The sequence below is a fragment of the Alligator mississippiensis genome, chromosome 2, assembly GCF_030867095.1.
Source record: "Alligator mississippiensis isolate rAllMis1 chromosome 2, rAllMis1, whole genome shotgun sequence".
NCBI lineage: Eukaryota > Metazoa > Chordata > Crocodylia > Alligatoridae > Alligator > Alligator mississippiensis.
This window is the reverse complement of record NC_081825.1, coordinates 238,833,354-238,852,234: the sequence shown is the minus strand read 5'-3', so window position 1 is coordinate 238,852,234 and position 18,881 is coordinate 238,833,354. Positions and strand designations below refer to the sequence as shown.

The window sequence follows — 18,881 nt, the reverse complement described above, 5'->3', positions numbered from 1 at the left end:
TGCATAATTGGCACCACATCTCAAAGTCCTGTTCTGCTGGACAAGGTCAGTGTCATTTGGAGAAATTGGAAGAATATGAGTGACATGATGCATGATAGAAGTGACATGAGGAAATGTACTGGCTGGCATGTGGATTCAACAGGGAGTTCTTGGGAGGTACCATAATGTTTCTTGCAATTCCTACCTCCCAGGCATGAGTCTGTCTCTGTCCTGTCTCCTGTGCCTGCACTCTCATCAGACAGTGACAAAGATGGTGAAGATGAGGGGAATGATGAAGATGAGTTACATGGGTTGCAGTCTTTCCAAATTCAATCCAACTGCAACACTGAGAGAGACTTGGGTATGTATGGGAAAGGAGACGCATGGACAGGGACTGGGGAGAAGTGGGCAAGAGTATGTATAGAGTATTCATGAGGCTGTATAGGGCAGAGTAGAGACAATGGAGAGCATGTGGAGTCTGGGAAGGCAACTTCATTGTGTAGGAAGGAATGAAGATAGCAAGATGGCTCAACCACAATTAGATAACATTTGAGTTGTTTATACTGAGCTGTAGAGAGATTGATTAGTAATATTTCCCCCTGCCCTGCCCTTTAAAATTTTAATTGTAAGTTTTTACCAGGTTCTTGTCCGTTCCAAACAAGTTGGCCATACAGATTTTGAATGAGAGCTGTCAGGTTTGAGTGACAGATTCCTAGAAGCTAGTAGAGGCCAAGAGACCTGTCTGAGGATTCTAACAAAACCTACTAGAACTTCTACTAGAGACTAGCATTACTAGTGTTAAGTATATCACAGCTGGAATTATCCATAACACAATAAACTTTAGAAAGATGGGGATAGAGGCCTTAAAAGTGTGCTTACTGGCTAGGATGCCAACTTGTTTTACTTTTTCTCTTTTCAGATCCAGAATTTACCCTCTCAAGAAGTCTCTCCTATTGGGAAATGAGAAGGGTAAGTCATTAATTCTTTGAAATGTGCTTCTGTCATATGCATACAGAAACCACAAGATACTCATCCTCTTGGGGTACTGCTGTAAGAATTCTTCCAGAGCAGAAATTCCACCCTTGAGCCCTTTCTGGGAGAGACGGTTTTGGATGGCAGAGAAACTTGCAAGGAAGCTTCCAGTGATATCATGTGTTGGTATTGCTCAAGGATTATGATTTTATAGAAGAGAACAATAAAATTAATAGAACTGGAATAGCTTTGTTTTCACTGTCAGTGAAGGATGGGATGCAAGGCATTACTGAAAACATAAGGAATACCATTTTAAAAATGTTTAGGGAGCATTTTGTGCCCCAAAGCTTGTCTAATGTCTCTCCAAACTATACAGTTGTACCAGTAAAAATGTCACTAAAAATTTCTTGCTTCTCTCATTTTCTGGACTGTATGGCTATAACACTCCACCTCCATTTGCCATAGAATTTTATCTTCAACCTTCTCTTCTCTCTTTTAAACCTTTTCCAGACAAAGGAGATTGCAGCAAATCAGCGTTCCGAAGCAACAATGAACAAAATGCCCCGGCAGCGTGGGCGCTGGTCCCAACCAACCAGTAACATAGAGATGACTGTTAAATCTATGCTTGACTTGCGCCAGCTAGAATCTTTTTCAGCTTCTCGATCTGTTAGCCGAGACTCGCTGTCCCAAACCAGCAATGGGGATGATAAAGAAGAGCAGGCTGATCTTCCTCCACACATCAGTATGGTAAGAGTGGCTGTTCTCCAGTGAATTAACTTGATGCCACTTCATCAGGTGCTTGTTCTGGCTCTGGTTACTGTTGCTTGCATATGACATCACCCTTTTATATATTACCCTTTTAATCTTTGGAGTAAAGATTAAAGACTCCCTGTTAGGTCCAGGTTATTAACCACAGACCCTGCCATACAGCATTATGCAAGGCTTATTTCTTCCCTTAAAGATAATCCTATAAGAAAACAAGGGTTAATTTATAGGCAGAGAGAAACTTGAGCTTCTTCAGAGGAGCTTTCATGGAGCAGTTTGTTCCCTGTGGTCAATAGGAATTAAAGCTTGCCTCAATAAATGGCTGGTTTTATATGCTCATATTACTGATTGCACCCCTTCTGGTAGTGGATATTTTGCAATTCCCATGTTGTCCTGCTGATATGAAGGAAAAAATACTAGTAACCGCTACTAATGCTTCATTTAGCTCGGGTCCATTATTGCCAGCCACCCCGTCTACTTTTCCCAGGGGTGCTGAGAGTTGCTTCCATGAGGGTCTTAATTGTAGCTCCTGTGAGGACTCAGAGTTCTAGTGTAGTCTGTGGTTAAGTTCATCTTTAATGCAGCTCTGTGCCCTATAAGCCGCAACAAGCAGGGTATTATCTTGCACTAAAGAGGTACTGTTTGGATTAGTGGTTCTCAATCTTTTTAGACTCAGGGCATCCTTGGATACTTGAGGGACCCCTCTGAAATTGCCAGCTCTTAATTTTCATTCTTATTTTAACTTCATAATAAAGCAGTTTTTATGTTGCAAAGGACTCAGAACAACCACAACTATGGATTTCTATTTGAAATCCTTGGGTTTATCTTGTGAATCATATTTGTAAACCTACCAGTGCTAAACCTAATTGTGTGGCATCCCATGGTACCCTTGAAAGGATCTCAGGGGCACCCTGATTTGAGATTCACTGGTTTAGATAAAGATAATTCTGTACTGGGACCTGACTTCAGTTGAATAACTCCTATTTTTATACGTTTATATTATTGATTGCACCCCTTGTGGTAGTGTTTTTTTTGCAATTCCCATGTTGTCCTTCTGATTGGAAGGAAAACATTCTAGTAACCTCTACTGTTTCTGTGCTAGGTTGGAAACTCAATAGCTCCTGAGGATAGCCGGCCTTGTGTCCGCCCCCAGGTGATCCGGCTTGTGTCCTGTGAAGAGGGGGTTTTCTCTCAGGAATTGGAGCCCTCTGGGAGTGAGGAATGTGTAATCTACCCTGAACAAGATGAGATCCTTTCCACAGATACGAACAGGTTAAAAATCAGTTCTCTTCTGTGCATGGCTATGCTGCTGCTGCTATATATCTTGCTTATGTGCAGCTCATGGTAACATGGCTAAGGAAATTTACGCCAGCTCAATGCTGGGCAAGTTTAGTTAAGGGCTTTACTAATGCCAGCCTGATTCTAAGTTCTAAAGCATGCTGAGCTGAGGGTGCTGTTAAAACAGTCTTTGCTCATGAGGAAACCATGCATGTCAGCAACCTTCTCCAATTTCTTCTTGAATAAACATCTTGGAAGCAACTAACTTTCTCCCTTATCTGGCTTGAAATTAAGTAAGGGAAAATGTTATGCTGGAAAACTTCCTAACAGTGAGATGGAGGTGGCTTTGGAACAGTTAGTTAAGAGAAGTGGTAGAAGCCCTATCATTTGGGATGTTTTCAAATTTGACTGGGCAAGGTGCTAATAAACGTAACATGTAATAGCCTGCCTTTCTGCTGTTACATAGTTATGTGATCTGAAAGGAATTTAAAGGGACATCAGAGAGATAAGAGGCCGTTGTTCTCTGTGCTATCTTTTATACTTAGACCATTTCACTTTGTTTATTCTGCTCTGCTCCCTTGTTTTTCCTCTTCTCAGGATAATCCTGCTTATAGCTGTTTAATACCTTCCCTTTTCCCCCTATCCCAGTACAAAATGAGTTTTCATGCAGCAGTGTATGCCAAGATTTTGTAGTTGAAACAGTTAGGTTTCTCCCAGTTTCTCTTTTATTTATGTTTTTAATTTTATAGCAATAATATTTAGACAGAGCAAGCCTGCATGCTGTTCTTGCATGTTAGAAAGGAGGCCCTGTGGTGGTGCTGGATACAAATTGGACGTTACAAAGTGTGCACAGTTTGCAAGCTGTCAGAACTAATCTCCACACAGTTACATTATATTAAATATCCATTATGGTGACTCCCATGTTCCAGCTCACAATTTTAGTGCATGGGCTCTATTTGTTTCTAATGCCAAATTGTTCCTTAAAATGGAACACTGTAATCTTCAGACATCAGACAAGAGGATACCATTGGCCTCATTCAGTGACATGAGACCTACAAAATTTAGAACAAATGCAGGGATTCAAATCTGCCACTGCTGAGTTTCATACAGTATCCTCTGCTGAAAATTAACCTCTTCAGTCATAGAATCTTATATATTTTGCAGCAGAGACAGCTCAAAGGACACAAGTGTGAAAAGATGCTAGCTTAAGGCCTCAAAATGTGGGGAAATAGTTTTCATTATAGGACATTCCTATTGTATATAGGAATGTCTTCACTGCAGGGCCCTTCCTCATCTTCTCATTTATCTCTTTTAAATGTATTTATTCAATGGACTCATGCATTCATTCCTCTGCAGTGCTGAGAACCCAACTACTGCAGCATATGTGGCTAGTGCCTCAGGATTAAGAATGTGAAACTGACTGTAGTCGGAAGGTGAAATGGACCAGTCTGATTTCACTGTCCAAGCTTAATGAAATGCAGAAGTAAAGTACATAAATTGTGAAAGATGTAATACTTTAATTTTTTTTTAATCTTGGTTTTTTATTGTGTTAATACCACAGGCACAGGCAAGGGCTCTTTAAAATGTATAACATTTAGCTGATAACTGCCTCTTTAAATGCAAAATGGACCACTCTTCTAATTCTGTATTTTTCCTATCTCACTTGCAGTGAGTTCCGAGTAAAAGCGCTGCCCCATGGGAAGCTAAGTCGAAGCTTCCACAGCAATGGATGTCCAGATAAGCACAGCCCTGACAGTGCCTGCTCTGTGGATTACGGTAGCAGTCGCCTCTCCAGCCCAGACCATCCAAACGAAGGTGAGTTGTAAATGCATGCTATGAGACTATGCATGTGATCATGGAACATTGTGGAAACTTGAAGGGATCATTCGCTGTTGTTAGTAATGCTAACTGTGAGATGTATACATGGACTTTGGGGAGCTCGGATGACTTCACACTCTTATTAAAGGTCTTGGTGGTATTACTTCTAAGCATTGGGTACCTTTAGCAACATACATTTGTGAAGTTCATTTAGTGTTTGGGTTTTTTGACTACCTGTTATCACATACTAGCTAATGAGATAACTGTATTTGTGTTTTGGGGGAATTGTGCTGCCTGGGGGTACTGTATATCAGGGTATTGTATCCTAATGCTGCTTGGTTGATACTCTTGCCAGTCCTTAATGTGCCATACCATCTTCCTGAGTAGCTGCTTCTGGGGAACAATGCTAATGGTTGTGTAAATTTTACAGTGATCAAATGTTACTTTCTGTGCCTCTGCAGACTCTGAGAGCACAGAGCCCCTCAGTGTGGATGGGATCTCAGACCTGGAGGGAGAAGGAGAGGAGGATGCAGGTACTGGCATGCTAGAGGGAGAGGTCCCCAGGACTCCAGATCAAGAGAAGTTCCTCAAGCAGCATTTTGAGACATTGTCCATTACTGGTGAAAAAGGTACATATGCCAAACTGGTGGGAGCCCTCTGATGAGGCATCATAGCTCCCAGTTTATCTGCTTTGCTTTAAATCAGGTTTGACAGCTTTCCAGTTGCACAGAGCAGGGATGAAAACCAAGGCAGAGAGGTTAAGGGGAAAAAAGGATGGCCTGTAATTCCTAGTCTGGAGGGGGTGTGTGTGTGTGTGTGTGTGTGTGTGTGTGTGTGTGTGTAAGAAACTGGGTGTAAAAGGGTGTTGACATTGGCTTGAGCTAGCAGAATTGTTCTTGTTAACTTGGTAAAGCACTTTGCTGGGGATCCTGAGAAGCCATGTTCTCATTTCAGCTCAATCTTTCCTTTATCAATAAATGTACTATGGCATAAGCTTGTTTCTCTGTATACAATATGTGGTGGCCTCTAGTGGTATGTGTGTGCATAACAGACGTCACAAAAGAAAAAGACGATGCAGGGCGGAGGAAGAGAATGAGAACAGCACAAAACATCAAAGTGGAAAAGGAGATATTTTGTTTCCCTCAGTCAGCTTGGGACCAAAGAGTATTTTGCTAGTATTAATAGTGGTTGTAGTTTAGCATTCTCCTTCTAAGCTTTCTGGGTTTTTTTTGGTTTTTTTTTTGGGGGGGGGGAGGGGGGGTTGTTTTGTTTTTGCATTTTGATAGCCCACAGTCCTATAGACAGGGTAGGACTCTGCACAAAGGGAATAGGGGAAGGGGAGGAATACCCTTAGGGAAACTCTTCTTTCTTTTGACACAGTTTGGGGCTGAGGAAGTATGATCTAATAAAAGAAGAAAAGGCAACAGAAGGTAAAATTTATTCTCTGTGTCTTGATACCTAGAGTAGAATAGTTTTTACATCTCTGAAATACAACAGCACTTTATAGAATGCACTGCAAGAAAAAACACTCGTCAGAATGTTTGCATCATATTTGTAACTGACTTGCACACTTCCCCCCCATAGGTGGATCATGTAGGACCCTGGAGAGAACAGAAAACCTCAGCATTTCCTCTCGCTTTCTCTCCCAGTCCCCGGCTCTCAGGTACAGATGTTTTTATTTTTACTAGTGTGAGTAGGTTTCTTGCTGGGTGCTGGACCATGGCATGGCAGAAATCTTCTGGGTTTGATGTACTTTGACACTGGTTTCTTTTGAATAGGAACTTGGCAGTCTGGCTACCATTCAGGTTGACCATTCCATATAATCCTCATTGCTTTGGACCTCCCTAACGTAACATTTCTTGTTTTTTGTTTCCATACATTTTTCTTAACTTTTATTAACAGCACCGTAAATTATTATAGTGGAGGAGTTCTTATCATCCAATTTGCTTTTCACTGTTTATGCTTCATTAGTATTATTTTGTATTTCATTCATCTTGGACAATAAAAATAGACTGGTTTCTTTCTCTACAGTCTGTTCCTAGCATGCTGCATCTGTGATTTCCGTACCTTTGCAGGAAGCTCCAGTGCCTAGGTTATAAACTCTGCAGGGGAATTTTAGTCTTCTAAAAACAAGCTGTTTCCATTGCAGTTTAAAATAAAAATGATGGGAGCACTGATAACTGATTTCACAAAAGATTTTTATTAAACAATCTAAACTCTGGATTCAAGTTGATTTGATGGCACTGTTTTAAACAGGAACTGAATATTCACAGGCTGTGTCCACACACTTTCCCTTCTGAACACTTTCTGTCACTATTTTAGTGCTGGAGCAGTTGTTATTGATGATAATAATGGTAGTGTAGACCGGCTGTTCTAGTTCTTACTACCCTTGCTTAGCGTGTATTTAGACAGTACAGTGGGAGAAGAATACTGGTAGATGAAGTGCTGTTACTAGCTTCAGAAGAAGTATAGTGGTATTAGAGGAAAGCTGGAAGATATTTCCTGAAAAAAAATCTACTTTAGAAGGAGCTGTAAGGTAAGCTACTCACGAAAGCATTCTGGGCTTTTTATATGCCCACTTGCCAAACCTGCCAGACTGAGAGGTGCCTGTTTTTTATATACTTATTTTGTTCTTCCTTAGAGGGAAGATGCAGATGCTGAGAGTTTGTGTTTTTAGTACTGTTTTCAAGGAGATCCAAAAATATAGCTCTGAGGATGCTGACCAGCTTTGGTGTGTGTGATACTTTCAGGCCTTGTCAATCTTCTAGGGTCTTCTGAGATCCTCTGTGAGGCAGTCTCGGTGGATGACGGAAGGCTTTTGGCGTTGACATTCTGGTTTTTTTGGAGGGGACCTGACCTGAATTGAATCTAACTGTTCCTCCTGTTTGAACCTCCTCTTCCTTTGTTCCTTGGTATCTGAAAGGAAAATCCTTTGGAAAGGAAAATTAGTAATACTTTAATTTTACCATTCCTTGGTATCTGCAAAGTTCCTTCATGAGACAGTGACCTAGTGCTGCTTGTGGTAATGCTCATTCTGTTGCACATTACGATGCCTACTGGGCTGCATTAGTAGGAGCGTTGCCAGCAGATTGAAGGAAATGATTATTCTCCTTTATTTAGCACTGATGAGGCCACATCTGGAGTACTGTGTCCAGGTTTGGGCCCCTCACCACAGAAAAAATGTGGAGAAATTGGAGAGTCCAGCGGAGAGCAATAAAAAGGGTTAGGGGGTGGAGAACATGACTTCTGAGTAGAGGCTGAGGGACTTCTGAGTAGAGGCTCGTGGTGGATGGGTTGGTTTCGACCTGGAAGGGTGTGGGCAGTGGGGTCCTGCAGGGCTCGGTCCTTGGACCGATACTCTTCAATGTCTTCATCAGCGACTTGGACGAGGGAGTGAAATGTACTCTGTCCAAGTTTGCAGATGACACAAAACTGTGGGGAGAAGTGGACACGTCGGAGGGCAGGGAACAGCTGCAAGCAGACCTGGATAGGTTGGACAAGTGGGCAGAAAACAACAGAATGCAGTTCAACAAGGAGAAATGCAAAGTGCTGCACCTAGGGAGGAAAAATGTCCAGCATACCTACTGCCTAGGAAATGACCTGCTTGGTGGCACGGAAGCAGAAAGGGATCTTGGAGTCCTAGTGGACTCCAAGATGAACATGAGTCAGCAGTGTGACGAAGCCATCAGAAAAGCTAATGGCACTTTATCGTGCATCAGCAGATGCATGATGAATGGATCCAAAGAGGTGATACTTCCCCTCTATCGGGCGCTGGTCAGACCGCAGTTGGAGTACTGCATGCAATTCTGGGCACCACACTTCAAGAGGGATGCGGATAACCTGGAGAGGGTCCAGAGAAGGGCCACTCGTATGGTTAAGGGCTTGCAGGCCAAGCCCTACGAGGAGAGACTAGAGAACCTGGACCTTTTTAGCCTCCGCAAGAGAAGGTTGAGAGGCGACCTTGTGGCTGCCTATAAGTTCATCATGGGGGCACAGAAGGGAATTGGTGAGGTTTTATTCACCAAGGTGCCCCTGGGGGTTACAAGAAATAATGGCCACAAGCTAGCAGAGAGCAGATTTAGATTGGACATTAGGAAGAACTTCTTCACAGTTCGAGTGGCCAAGGTCTGGAACGGGCTCCCAAGGGAGGTGGTGCTCTCCCCTACCCTGGGGGTCTTCAAGAGGAGGTTGGATATGCATCTAGCTGGGGTCACCTAGACCCAGCCCTCTTTCCTGCCTATGCAGGGGGTCAGACTTGGTGATCTATTGAGGTCCCTTCCTACCCTAACATCTATGAATCTATGAACTGAGCTTATTTAGTCTGGAGAAGAAAAGATTTGTGTGGAGGGGGGAGGTTAATAGCAGCCTTCAACTATCTGAAAGATGGTACCAGAGAAGTCAGAGTTAGACTATTTTCAGTGGTGGCAGATGTCAGAACAAGGAGCAATGTTCTCAAGTTGCAGCATGGGAAGTTTAGGTTAGATAGTAGGGAAAAAATTCTCACTAGGAGGGTAGAAAAACACTGGAACCAGGTTACCCAGAGGGGTTGTGGACTCTCTATTCTTGGAGGGTTTAAGACCTGGCTAGGCAAAGGCTTGGCTGGTATGATTTAGTTGGGGCTGGTCCTGCTTTGAGCAGGGGGTTGGACTAGAGCCCTCCTGAGGTCCCTTCTAATCCTAATTTTCTGTGGTTCTGTCTTCAGATCAGTGCAACCACAGGAAGGACAAAAATGTGTTGACAGTATAGACTGGCTTGACGTGGCAAATGAACCGAACTTGTTTTTTGCCCTTGCAAAATCAGCTCTTCACCCAATGTCACCTACTTACATGTTTTAACTGTTTCAGTTATTGCATTCTTGAGAGTTTATCCTCTTTTTTTTTTTGTTTGTTTCTGTAGGCACTTGTCACTCTCTTCCTCAAATCTGAGTCTGGGGCAAAAGTCCACTGAGTCATCAGCCCACCTGAAGCAGATTTCTGCTGACCTGCTAAAAAATGGCCATGGCCCTGCTAGCACTGCCTTGGAGAATGGCAGCTTTCTGGACAGTATAAGTTCCCAGCGCTTGATTTATACCCAGAGAAAACGAAAGTCAGGTTTGGAGGCCAGTAGGATTGCTATGGGACCTGGAAGAGTTATCACATCCTTCTCAGAGGGTATTGGGAATTCAGTGATGAGAAAATCCCAGTCAGTTCATGACCTTGTTCGTGAGGGTAAGGAAACTATTGGGACTACCATGTAACTCTAAATGGGGGTGCTGAGTTTCAGCAGACTTAAATTAATAATATATCTTGTGCAGCAAGCTACTAAAAAGTAAAATAATAACTAAGAAATATAACCACAGTACTGTATACAAGTGGGTGGGCTGAGGAGCCAGAGTGAGAGATGAAAACTGCTTCATGCATTTCATCTAATTTCCTCACTCATCTAAGTTCCTGTTTCTAAGGTGCTCTAAACTTGCATCTTGCAAGAGGTACTTTTTCTTTAAGCAAACAACAGTGTTTAATGAGAGAGGTAAGGGGAGTAAAGAAAGGGAAGCAGGTATATTTTTGAGACCTGTCAATTTTTTAATACCATTTCAGTAGTTCTAAATGCTTCTCTAGAAGCTGAGCTGAAGTAAATAAACTGGAGCAGTTTTGATGTTTTCTAATTGCATTATTTGCTGCATCAGTTCTATATGGTTTATATGTTTGTTTAATTTCTCACAGATAAAAATCCAGGCGTGTTATCTTCTGCCAAGGAGCGGCCTCAGACACTAGCGGTTGTTGAGAAAGATTCCAAATCTAATCCTTGCAGGACATCGCCAACAAGTCTGCTAAAGATGGATGGGTCCAGCTCCCTGTTGATTAAAGATGCCAAGGCTACAAAACCCAAGTCCTACATGAACCCTACAACCAGTTTTAGGGCCAAGATGTCACGTAGCATCTCTGTGGGGGAAAATCTGCACCTTAGCGACTTTGCTGAAACATTGACTGAGGGGAGGACCAGCCCACAGGTGCCAGAGAAGAACCAGTTAAATCCACCATCAGAGACTGAGAAGAATAAGCCACCTCTGAAAGAAAATGTCCCAGTGAAGCCAGCTCTTCAACAAGCTGTAAACTGTTCATCTCCCAAGTCCTTCCACAGCAAATTGGCATCATCAAACCGGGCACACCTAATTCTTGACATCCCCAAACCATTGCCTGATAGACCTACATTGGCTTCTTTCTCACCTACTACCAAATCCAAAACCCCACTTGAACCAGAGTCTCCACAGTCACCTGCTGGGGGCTGTAAAAAGAAATCTTCCATTCCAGAAGGACGGGCTTCTAAGAGAGAGAGCCTGATTTGCGTGTCTGTCGGACTTAGTAAAGAGAGCCCAGTGGGACCTGTTAATGAGAATCCCTCACTGAGGACAGATTGCCAGGATGAACCAGGAGTTACTACTCCAAAACTGAAAGAGTTTTCAGAAGGTTTGCACCCTAGTTCACCTGAAAGCAGACCACCCAGATGCAGAGAGGAGGTCTCCAGCATCAGCTGTGTGCTAGAAAACCCGCCTGGACTTTGCCCACTAGATCCTATCAGGCCGAGGTCTCCCACAACAGTAGCTGCCTCAGCACAGGTCTCAGGTGTGCATGGATACACATCTCTAGCCTTCTTTCCCCTTCTGTCTCCTGTCTCTGTGAACCGCTTCACGATTCCATCACATTTCTTTACGTCCAGCTTCTGGCCTGTCTCGTCTTGTCTGCACCTGTCTCGTTCCATAAGTCATCCCCTCAATGGTGAGACACTTCGGGCTGCTGACATCTTTTTCTCCTTTAATTTCTATTTCTTTTCTATCTTATGTTTCAGTGTAAGGCTCAGTCAGATAGTAGTTAACTGTTCTACAGATGGCGTGATTGTAGCATATGCTAGCTTGATTCTGCTAGTTGAATCTAGCTTGCATAGGTAACAGTAGCATTGAAGATACCATGCTGATGATCAGAGTATGTGCACATGGGTAACTAGTACACATTGTAATTGCATCATCAATTTGCTGTGTTGGTATACGCCGAGAGGGGTAGATGTGGATATACTCATGCGTGCACACACAAGCCAGCTTGCCAGCCTTTAGGACTGAAAAAAAGTAAAGGTGGAGTCTAGTTCAGAAGCAAAGTAATAGTGCTTTTATGACCACTATTTATTTTATAGGTAACTCAAGGATCTTCCATAGAACTGACCCGTGACTTTCAGAATAGTACATAATAGTTGCAAGTTGTGTCTATTGGTTTGTGTTCAAGTCAGTATGTTTATTGTATAGAAAGTCTGCATATCTTTGGCTGTTAAACTGCCTTCTTAGTAGGGGTATAATAGCTGAAGCTGTGCTTTTCTGTTTGTTGTCATTGTTCTGTGTTGAAATGGCTATAACAATCATGGGATTTGCAAAGTACACTTCTATCCTGATGGGGCTGTTTGACAAGAAACTGCTGGATTTTGCTTCCCCAACTATAGTACACTTTTAATAGTTTAGAATAATCCTTGTCCTAATTCCTCTTCATAATGCATTATATTCTTGTCTCATTCTGAAGAGGGTGTGTTAGAAGTGCATGGAGTTTTGTGTAGGTGGAGTTGCTTAGAAATACCTTGGTTTAATGCTTCTTGCCTTTGGCCTACATGAATCCCAGCTGAGATTAGCTTAAAACCATCCAAGCCAATCTTGGTTACCAAACCATCACACATTGTGACAGAAATTGGGATATTGCTCTTTGCTTAGGATAGGCTAAAAAAAAGAAGTAGGAGTGCTGAATATTAGAACCCAAGGAGCATTTCTTAAATTAGTGTCAGGGGAAGCTTCCATAGAATTTGCCCACACTATGCTTGGCCTAAGCCAATGCTTTTAGTTTCTTATTTAAAAATTGAGTTAAAAGCATCCCTCACCTTTGGATATGTATTAGCAAGTGTACTGGAGAAGTGTTTGTTCTCCAGAAGGGTTTCCTGTCAAATGATGGGGTCTAAGATGTTGGGGAGTGCTCTTTGCTTAGTCGTTTTGTTTCTTCTCCCTCTTCAGAATCTTCTGTCAGCCTTGAGCAATGTGAACATGTTGTATCTGAGCTCCAGGACAGCATGCGAAAGGCCATTCATCTTTACCACATGGTGAGTGACTTCAGACCCTTTAGATCTAGTTGGTCAGTTCGATTCTAGAGTTTGCAGGTTAACACATGCAGACGCTGGATGGATTTGAATTTTCTTCTGGCTGTTATCTGGCTTACTGACTACACTGGAGATTGGAACTAGGAGTCAGGAATGCCTGCATTCTAATTTTGGTACCTTATTGTAACAATTACTGTTACCTTCATCTTGCATACGGTCATATTAAACTTCCTTACAGTGGTATTACATGGACTAGTTAATAAATATATAGTGCTCCTAAGATGCAGAGTGCTTACAGAAATACTAAGATTTATTTTTAATTAATTAATTCATGCCCAAGGAAGAGATTAGCAAATATGAAATGCAGTAGTAGTTTGACTTTCTAGATAAATGCACATGCACTGTCCAGTACAACTTGAAGAATATTGATATTGCAGCCATTTTACCCTTTTCTTAGGCATGTCTGTAGGATGAAAGCGCAAAGTTTGAAAATGCCTTCTTTATGAATTTATCTAAATACTAACTGCATTGCTAATTTGTTTTCTTGCCAGGTGTCAACTGACATGGAGTCTTCTACTGACAAAGATAAGATAGCTGGCCTTTTGACAGAGACATTCACCTCTATGAAGAAAGAACTGGATTCACTAAAGGAGGGAGCAGAGCTCTCAAAGGCCAAGAAAGTGGTGGTAAAGCCCCAAGAGGAAATTAGACAGCTGACTGAGGAACATGGAAGCACCCTATCCAGTCCTAGGAGTTTGGGAGATGAGCAGACTCTGGCTTTATTAGAACAGTATTCAGAGCTATTGCTGCAAGCTGTGAAACGGCGCATGGACATTTAAAGGGATGACTTTAAGGAAAAATGTTTTTTAATACATGGAAATAGCTCCAGGAGGAAGACCACAGTGGAAGACTCAGACAAATGCTATCCGCACCCTTATCTGAAAGGGGGAAAAGATCTTTTTTAAAATTGCTTTCCTCAGGCCCATAAAACTGATTTGCCGTAGTTTTTAGTAATGTGCTGGCCACAGTTTTAATAACTTTTTCTATTGCTCTTCAGCTTTCTGTCTCTGGACACACTGTTTTGAAAAAGAAGTGTAGAGAAACTTGTTAGAAATTTCTTCATAGCCAGAATGTTTGGCATCTCCAATAGGAACAAAAAAATCCAGTTTATCCAAGAAATTCTGAACTGCTGACTGTTGAAAGAGATGTGGATGAAGCCAATCACTCCCTCTCCAGAGTTTCATCAGAATCCAAATGCAGACTCTTAAAAGTTTTATTTATTAATTTATTTTTCCTGACTGTTTCTCTAATGTTGTCACATGTTATGGTGGCCATTTACTTTTCCTTTTATTTTTTGCTCCTTTGTCACATCCCAGCAAGACACAATCTCTGTATTATAGTAAACCTCAACAGGGAGGCAGGCTGGAGTGTCTGTGCAATTACTGAGTTAGTTTCTGCTTCATCCTGTCTTGATCTTCCTTTCCCATGTGTCTGGTTTTCTACCTTCAGTAATCCTCCTGTTGTCATGGTTACTCTGTCTGCTTTTCATACTTTTTTTATTTAAAAAAAACTGTCTCAGCTGTAATTTATCTGCATTCACCTCAAGGGGAGAGTACTCTGATCCTTGAAGGACCAAGGTTTTCAAGATTTTTTTGTTTTAAACAAGAATGATAGCAGCTTTTTAAAAATGAAATTGACACAGTTGGTGTTCACATACTTCAGTTTGGGTCTTTCATCAGACACAAAAAATAAGATTTTAAATATTGAAGAAATGTAAATACAGATGCAAAGATCATTTGAGTCATATTCTGTATTTTGAATTTGGATATGTTAATTTCGTGATGTCTGTATGACTTTGAGAAGGAGTTTTTGTGTTAAATGTTTTCTTGGAGAAGTGGGGTGGAAGCAGGGCTTCTATCTCTTTATGTGATGCCTTTGATAGCAGAAAGGATCGATGCAGCTTTTGATCCATGCCAGTTTGATGCTTTCATTGTTGTGGTAGGAGAATCTGCTAATAGCACGCTCTCTTTTTCTATAAGAAAACAATATCTACAGCCCAGAGAAGCATATTCTAAAGCCATTCTACTTAACTACAGAAAATGACCTCCCAGGAATTTTGAGTAGCCAGTATTCATTACAGGTGTAGATATAGGTTATAGAGGAATATAATTGGTAGCATCCTTCCCTTATTTTTTTTCCTTTAATGGGTCTTTCAGTTGAGAAATAGAAACCCTAGCCCCTGCAGAACTCAGTGTGCAATACCCTTCTTGCCTTGCCTTTCTCCAAACCAACGATAATTTATGCATTGTTGTGTCTTTGCTTGTACCTAATATTGCGCTTTTTCAATATGAATAAGCTAGTAAAATAAGATGCAATTTACTTGCCCCCCCCCCCCAAGAGGATAGTTACATAGAGTATTCACATTTTTTCTCTGCCTGAAATGTTCCTCTTTCACCACTACTTTTTTTTCAAGACTCATACAACCCCAGTATGTCAGCCATGCTTCAGTTAATCTAGCCTTGAATGGAAATGTTTGACAACATCAACAGAGGTTCTTTAAAGTTGGCCAGTGCACAAAGCGTTGTTCAATTTTCAAGGACTTGAAGCAACTTTTTTTCCAAGTGGGAGAGCTGGCTGTTTGATCCTGTGGTACTCTGGAATATGGCCAGCTGGTAACTTGACTTAGAAGCATTCTGGGATTGGAGACCTGTAGTGCAGCCTGATCCAAGGCCAGCTGACCCTTCTCTATGCACCGCAGGGCCTTTGCTCTATTTGCTACCTGGTCATCAGTTCATTGAGTTTCAGGACTGAAGGCATGGTAGCATGAAGGAAATGTATTTCTGAGCCTTCCAGCTGGTTCCTCCAGAAATCAAATCTGTCTCCAAAAGTTTTGAACATCCTGTGTAACATCTGGTTAAATAGGGCTGTATTTTAATTCAAAGTTTAAGTCTCAAGGTGTTCTATCCTGGTGATCTTCTCCCACCATTACATAATTGTGAATCGGATGGTGTGCCAGGGTTTTATGGGTAGCATTTCTAGCCAAGGGGAGGGAGCTGTTCGGAAAGGAGAAAAGCTCTGGGAGTCTCTTCAGACAAAAGTTCCCGAGGGGATACTTGCTAGTGGAATAGATGGTGGCACTCATGTTGGTTTATATGATGGTTTAAATAGCCCAATTTAGGCTGTCTTTGTGATTACCAGGTTTTCTTCCTCCACTTTCAGACTGTGAAAAGGTACATTTCAGTACACAGGAGGTTTCTTGCTGTATTAGGCCACAGACTCTCTCAGGTAAAATAGCAGATTCTTCAAAGTATCTTCTGATACTTACGATAGTGGTTTGAGGTTTCTTTATCTTCCTTCTGTTAAACAATGTTAATTCCCTTTATTATTTTTATGTAACGAATGAGGTGGCAACAAAAAAGGGAATGGAGAGAGTGCTTCAGGAGGCTGGAGGGAATAGAAATGTGCTCCAGAGCCATTCTGGTTGGATACATTAAACCAGTCCATGATTTAACTTGAATTGTTGGAGGGAAAAAGGAAGAGCTAATAGAATTTTTGGTGCTGTGAACTAGGGCTCCCTCCAAATAATTTACTTGAAATTAACTTTAAAATATGAACAGGATTTTTGTGCTTGCCAGAATTGGGCTTTGCCTGTAGTTTTGAGTGTTGATGGGGAAAACAATAAACAAGGGGCAGCTGTCAGGTTAGAATGGTGCTAGGTGTGGTCTTAAGCAAGTAGATCAGCCAGGGGTGAGGAGTAGAGTAGCTTAGATAAATTAGAATAGAAGCAGGAGTTTCAGGAGAATAGCATTAGGAATAGAAATATGCTTGGGTTCAAGAATATAGGTTGGTTAACAATGGCTATGAAAGATATAGTACAGTAGACTTATGGCTTCAGGGAGGTAGAACTAGGACTGAGCATAGCGGTATAAATAGACAGGAGGGGAGAGTTTTTTCTAGAACCTTTTTATTGTGCCTCGTTTTCCCACATGCTTCCATCTAAGCTGTTTCTTTAGAAGGTTTGGAAAGATTCAACCATTTGCCTAAGGCTTTACCATTTAAGAAGAGCTGTGCAGCTAAAGCCTGATGAAATAAAGGTGATGTCCCTACAAGTTGGTTGCTGAGAATGTTTGAGGAAAGAAAGTATTGCAGTTTCTCTAGCTTGAAAGCTTGACACAACATATGTAAGATGGTTATTCACTGGTGACTTCCCATTGCTGGCTGCATGCTGCCTAAAATGCCAGTTTGGAGTACAAATGTCCTCAACAAGGTGGTAGCTGCTGGCCATGTGGCCTACATTTGACTTGCATATCATCATGGCTTATTCTGTTGCTTGGGTTGAGAAAATCTGAACAATGACAGCTGGACAATGAAGAGGAGGAGCAGTATTGGAGTCTGGCCTTTACTAGGTGTACAGGTGCATGTATGCACACGTATACAGATGTAAAACAACGTGTGTGGGGGAAAAAAAATGTACTGTTTAGAGAAGTCTGTAAAAGAATTTTTGGTCTGCCAGTGTGTCGTTTCCGCATAAACTCCATCCCTCTTACCAGCACACTCGTGGCTGAAAATACAATAGTTTTTCTTTTCAGCTTGGTGTAGATTGTATTACTTTTCCTGAGCAAGCCCATAGAACAGGGAACAAAGACCTGTGAACAGCCTGGTGCAGTAAGAAGTGCTTGAATCTGACAAGACAGCAAATCCCTTGTGTGTGGTTCTCTCAAGTACAAATCACTTTGCTTTTCTCCCTGGTCAAACACTGGTGCACACAACTGGTGTTCTTATAAAAGTCTGCATTTCTTCCATTTTCTCTCTCAGGTTGTCTCCTTTCTATTGAATCTCCCAGGTAATGGCTGGGGCAGGCCTTTCAGCACCCTCTGATCATCCTACTGATCTCACTCCACCTCAGAGGAATCTGTATGTTTCTCCAAAGGACATTAAAACATATGGACTCTATTTTTTTTTTAAGTGTGTGTACATAATATAATTTTTTAAAAACCCAGAAATTGAGGTATTTAAATATTGTTTAAGTCATACACATGTAAGTCTCTCCCCTTTGCGCGCCAGATATTAAATTACAGATATTAAATGACAAAAAGCCTCATTAAAAAAGACAGGACTCCTTTCAGCTCTTGAGTGATTGATGAGCAGATGGTTCCTTCTGTGGGTAAGACTGGAGTGTCCACAATTCCAGATTGCTTGTTGTAAATAATACACCAAGTTGGATTGCATATTCATGTGGGTTATCTGCTGTAAAGCATGGACAGAAATGCATGGTGCAGCAACTTTAGGAATAAGCCATGTCCACGCTGCATGTCTTAGCTATGCCATAGGCACCAGACATAAAACTCTTTTCCTGTGTTTTTTCAACACTACCTTTTTTCCTCCACTGTTTTAAAATAATAATAAACCCTTTATTTATAAATGTGTGTTTTTTATACTTTGGCTTTCAGTAAAAACAGATTAAATCTTTAAAATGTCTTTTATAATTATTTGAAAAAAGGTTTTACGTTTGTGGGGTTTTTTTGCACTGTGAAGCACCCGCCTGGGGGCTGTTTTTAACTCTGTATCCATTTGTACTCTGTGTCTTTAAATTGTTTAAATAAAAATGTGATAATTTGTTACCAAGCTGTCCTTCAGAAATTCCATATACTTTATGGCCCCCCTTTGGGTCTCCTTCTAACATTGGGTATTTGAATTTCACCTCGTGCCTGTCTCTGTTCTTTAACTTCCATCATCATCGACTTCCAGTTGAGTCAGGCTATTTTTTAAAAAGAAAAATTCATCTCTTCAAAGATGTAGTGAAGTGAGTCTAGCAGCTGGCTGCCTGCTGGCCATGGAAGACCATTGCAATGGGCTGAGGGGCCTTCAGCTGTAGCAGTGCGCTGCAGTGCTGGCGGATAACCCGAGTGCGGTCTGCGATCGCTGGTGGTAAGAACGCACCTTGTGGGGCCGCAGTGCTTTCTGCC

The 18,881-nt window shown here is 41.7% G+C and overlaps 1 protein-coding gene across 4 annotated transcripts in view; it reads left to right on the top strand.

Moving 5' to 3' along the window:
- The window catches only part of MAPKBP1 (mitogen-activated protein kinase binding protein 1), a 129,699-nt gene extending 111,163 nt beyond the window's left edge, over window positions 1-18,536 (top strand). For all 4 annotated transcript variants that reach the window (XM_019496487.2, XM_019496486.2, XM_014595504.3 and 1 more), the window contains 11 exons: window positions 192-340; window positions 899-948; window positions 1,462-1,698; window positions 2,819-2,988; window positions 4,664-4,809; window positions 5,274-5,441; window positions 6,397-6,475; window positions 9,709-10,019; window positions 10,515-11,414; window positions 12,833-12,918; window positions 13,467-18,536. In XM_019496487.2, the coding sequence (XP_019352032.1) occupies window positions 192-340; window positions 899-948; window positions 1,462-1,698; window positions 2,819-2,988; window positions 4,664-4,809; window positions 5,274-5,441; window positions 6,397-6,475; window positions 9,709-10,019; window positions 10,515-11,414; window positions 12,833-12,918; window positions 13,467-13,754 (2,584 nt within the window). In that variant the 3' untranslated portion in view covers window positions 13,755-18,536. The remainder of the gene's footprint in view (window positions 1-191; window positions 341-898; window positions 949-1,461; window positions 1,699-2,818; window positions 2,989-4,663; window positions 4,810-5,273; window positions 5,442-6,396; window positions 6,476-9,708; window positions 10,020-10,514; window positions 11,415-12,832; window positions 12,919-13,466) is intronic.
- The last annotated feature ends 345 nt before the right edge of the window (window positions 18,537-18,881 follow it).